At 66.3% G+C, this 3,025-nt stretch overlaps 1 protein-coding gene across 1 annotated transcript in view; it reads right to left on the bottom strand.

The window, feature by feature from the left end:
* Positions 1-296: 296 nt before the first annotated feature.
* ADAMTSL4 (ADAMTS like 4) overlaps positions 297-3,025 on the bottom strand; it is a 27,997-nt gene continuing 25,268 nt past the window's right edge. Inside the window, exons 15-17 of the mRNA XM_025193011.1 lie at positions 2,381-2,560; positions 1,746-1,890; positions 297-1,326 (exon numbers count right to left, since the gene is read on the bottom strand). Of these exons, the coding sequence (XP_025048796.1) occupies positions 1,187-1,326; positions 1,746-1,890; positions 2,381-2,560 (465 nt within the window). The 3' untranslated portion in view covers positions 297-1,186. The remainder of the gene's footprint in view (positions 1,327-1,745; positions 1,891-2,380; positions 2,561-3,025) is intronic.

Genomic DNA, 3,025 nt, shown 5'->3' with positions numbered 1-3,025 from the left:
GCCTAGCACAGCCCCTGCTGGCAGCAGGGCACACTCCCGTGGTGCCAACTGTTCCGGGTCCAGGCACCGCAGGGGGCTGGGGGCTAAGTAGCTTCTTCTGGGCTTCAGCTCCTGTGGTGCCAGGCTGAGACCAGGCACAACTCAGTCCATGGGCAGCCTGTTCCTGGTGGCCTTGGACACTGCCCTGGCCGTGCCTAGGGCCCCTGACCCCTGTCTCTCTCCTCCCCAGGACCCTGCCCAGCCCCTCCCGGCTGCCCAGAGATGCTGGCAATCCCGAGCAGGGCCGGGCTGGCGGGAACCGTCCAATCATCTTTAATAAAAATAAATTAGATTTTCATAATCAACCCCGTCCCCCCGATACATTCTTTACCATAGACCTTTATAGCTTCATATAACTCTGGGTGCCCCCAACTGGGAGCTATACAGTGGCCTGGCCTGGCTAGCCTGGCACGCGGTGCCTGGGAAGATAACAGCCTTCTGCTGCTGGTGGCTGGGGCAGGCGGTGGGGGGAGGGCGTCTCCAGTGGGGCAGATTGAACCCCTGCCCAGGCCAGATTGGATATGGGGCCTGGTGCTGGGCTGATATGGGTCACCCCTCACCCCCTAGATACAGCTGTTCCAGCTGGGCAGAGGGGGTGGGGCTGTGGTCCCATTCACGGGGCTGGTGCAGTGTGGGGAGGAAGTGCCCAGCTGGCGGGGAGGCCTGGGGGGGGGGTGTGAACGTGCACACAGGTGTGCCATGCCAGTACTAGGCAGTGCTGCCCCCTGCTGGCGGGGCACAGGAAGGTGCCCCCCAGGGGTGGCCACAGAGATGGTCACATCCTGCCCACCCTCTCTGGGGGGGGGTCTGAGCACCTGGGAGGGCAGGTTCTAGGCACCATCATGGGCTTGCAGGGACCTTGAGCCGACTCCAGTCCCCTTGATGGGGTGGGGGGACAGGGGTGGCCGCGGGGGGCTCCCAGCCCTGGCTACAGAAGGGGCAGCTAGGGCAGGACAGGCGTCTGGGCTCAGTCCTTGCTCCCTGCTGGGGCCATCAGGAAGGCACAAGGGGCCTGATCCTGGGCAGGCAGGGCCCAATCCTGGTCCTGGGACAAGCAGGATCTCTGTCTCCGAGCCCAGGACGAAGGATCCATCAGAGGCCGCCAGGGGCTCCAGGGTGGCATCTGCCTTGTCCTGGGGGTCGGGTGCTACCGAGCGGGTGGGGCCTGGCGACGGGTGAGGGCGCGGGCACAGGCGGCGCAGCAGACGGCTTGGTAGTAGGCGTAGACGCAGAGCCGCGCCTGCACCACCACCACGCAGTTTGGGTGCTTGTCCTGGCAGCTCTCATCTGTGGAAGGAGGGCACACGGCTCAGGGGCCAGCACACAAGGGCCCCTCCTCTCCCTCCACCAGGGCCCTACAGTGGGGTGGGGGGGGGGGGGGGGGGATCTCAGTAGCCCTAGGAGCAGCTGGGTGCCATGCCGGACAGGTGGCGAAACTGAGGCACGGGGACAAGAGATGGACAGTGCTGAGTGTGGAAGCCAGGCATCCGGGATCTCACTGCCAGGCTCCAAGCTGGGCATGGGACCCAGGCATCCAGGCTCTTGCTTTTAGCCACAGCCCCTAGCACTGGGCTCTGCCCTGGGGTCTCTGCCCCACTCCCCGCCACGCACCAGGGCAGGGGATGCCCCCAGCCCCCATCTCTCCCTGCCCAGAACCAGTCAGGCCGGGCTGGGGGCATGGGGGGGGGCGGTCCCAGGCCCCTTACCGAGCTCGGGTGCGCAAGGCTGGGTGTTGCAGACGCGCTTCTCGGGTGGCTGCAGCTCCGGCGGGCAGCGGTTGCTGAGGGTGCGGTTGGGCGTCAGGCACTGCACCTCCCGCACCTGCACACCCCCCTCACACGACTTGGAGCACTGCGGGGGCACGGTGGGGTCAGGAGGGTGCCTGGGACCACCCCTGGCAGCCAGCCGCAGCCACCTCGAGGAGAGGGACACGGGGCTACCAGAACTGGCCCAGAGTGACAGGCACTGAGGTCATTGGACCCTGGCTGGGGGCTGAGATGCGGCCAGTTCTGGGGTGGAACTGGGTGCGGGTAACAGCCCCCACATCCCAACATGCCACCCACACGCCACCTGGAGCCACACGCTTCCTCTGGTTTGGGACAGGAAGTGAAGGGTCCCCTCTCTACTGGGGTGGGGGGGTTGTAGAGGTGCCCAGCACAGGGTGGGGTTAACTGGTGCCTTGGTGCCCAGGCAGGCGGCGCCCCCTGGTGACCCCTGGGGAAGCTGCAGGCATGGTGCTGTCCCCTGGCAGCCAGCCCTGAGCTGCCACCACCCTGAGTCCTAGCCCCTGCAGTGCCCACCCAGGGGGATTCCCTGGCAGGGTGGGGTGGGGGGTCCTCACCGCGCTCCAGGAGGTGGAGAACCAGCGGGGGCGGCAGGAGGTGCCGATGCAGGGCTGCAGGGCGGGTGGGCGCGGCTGGGGAGCGCAGTCGGCTGCCCCTGTCACGTTGAAGTCAGCGCCCAGCTGGGTCACGCAGATCACGTCGCGGCGCTGCGTGCCCGTCCCACACTCGGCTGAGCACTGTGGGCACGAAGGGCATGGCGCTGTAGCTGGGTCTCCATGCCAGCCACACGGGACCTGAACGTCGGCTACCAGCCACGGAGGACCCTTGCCAACCACGTGGGAGTGACACAGCAGCCACATGGGACCCATGCACCAGGCCGGCAGGAACTGCACAGGGCCCACATGGACCCTGGGGATCCAGATGGCACCTGCACGGGACGGGGGCACTGACAGGCCACCCACACTTGAGAGATTCACATACTATACACATGGGACCCATGCATGACCCACATGGGACCCTGGGCACCCACTCACCACCCAGGGACCGTCCCCCATGCCATCCATGTGCCACGTGGACATGCACACACCACCCACAAGGACCAAGGGAAACCCATGCAGGACTCAAGGGAAACTCATGTTGCCTGCCTGCCACCCTGGGGAGCATAGGGCACCACAAACACACTGCGTCTATCACCCCCCCCC

Source organism: Alligator sinensis, unplaced genomic scaffold, assembly GCF_000455745.1.
Source record: "Alligator sinensis unplaced genomic scaffold, ASM45574v1 scaffold838_1, whole genome shotgun sequence".
Classification (NCBI taxonomy): domain Eukaryota; kingdom Metazoa; phylum Chordata; order Crocodylia; family Alligatoridae; genus Alligator; species Alligator sinensis.
This window is presented reverse-complemented; position numbering and strand designations above follow the sequence as displayed.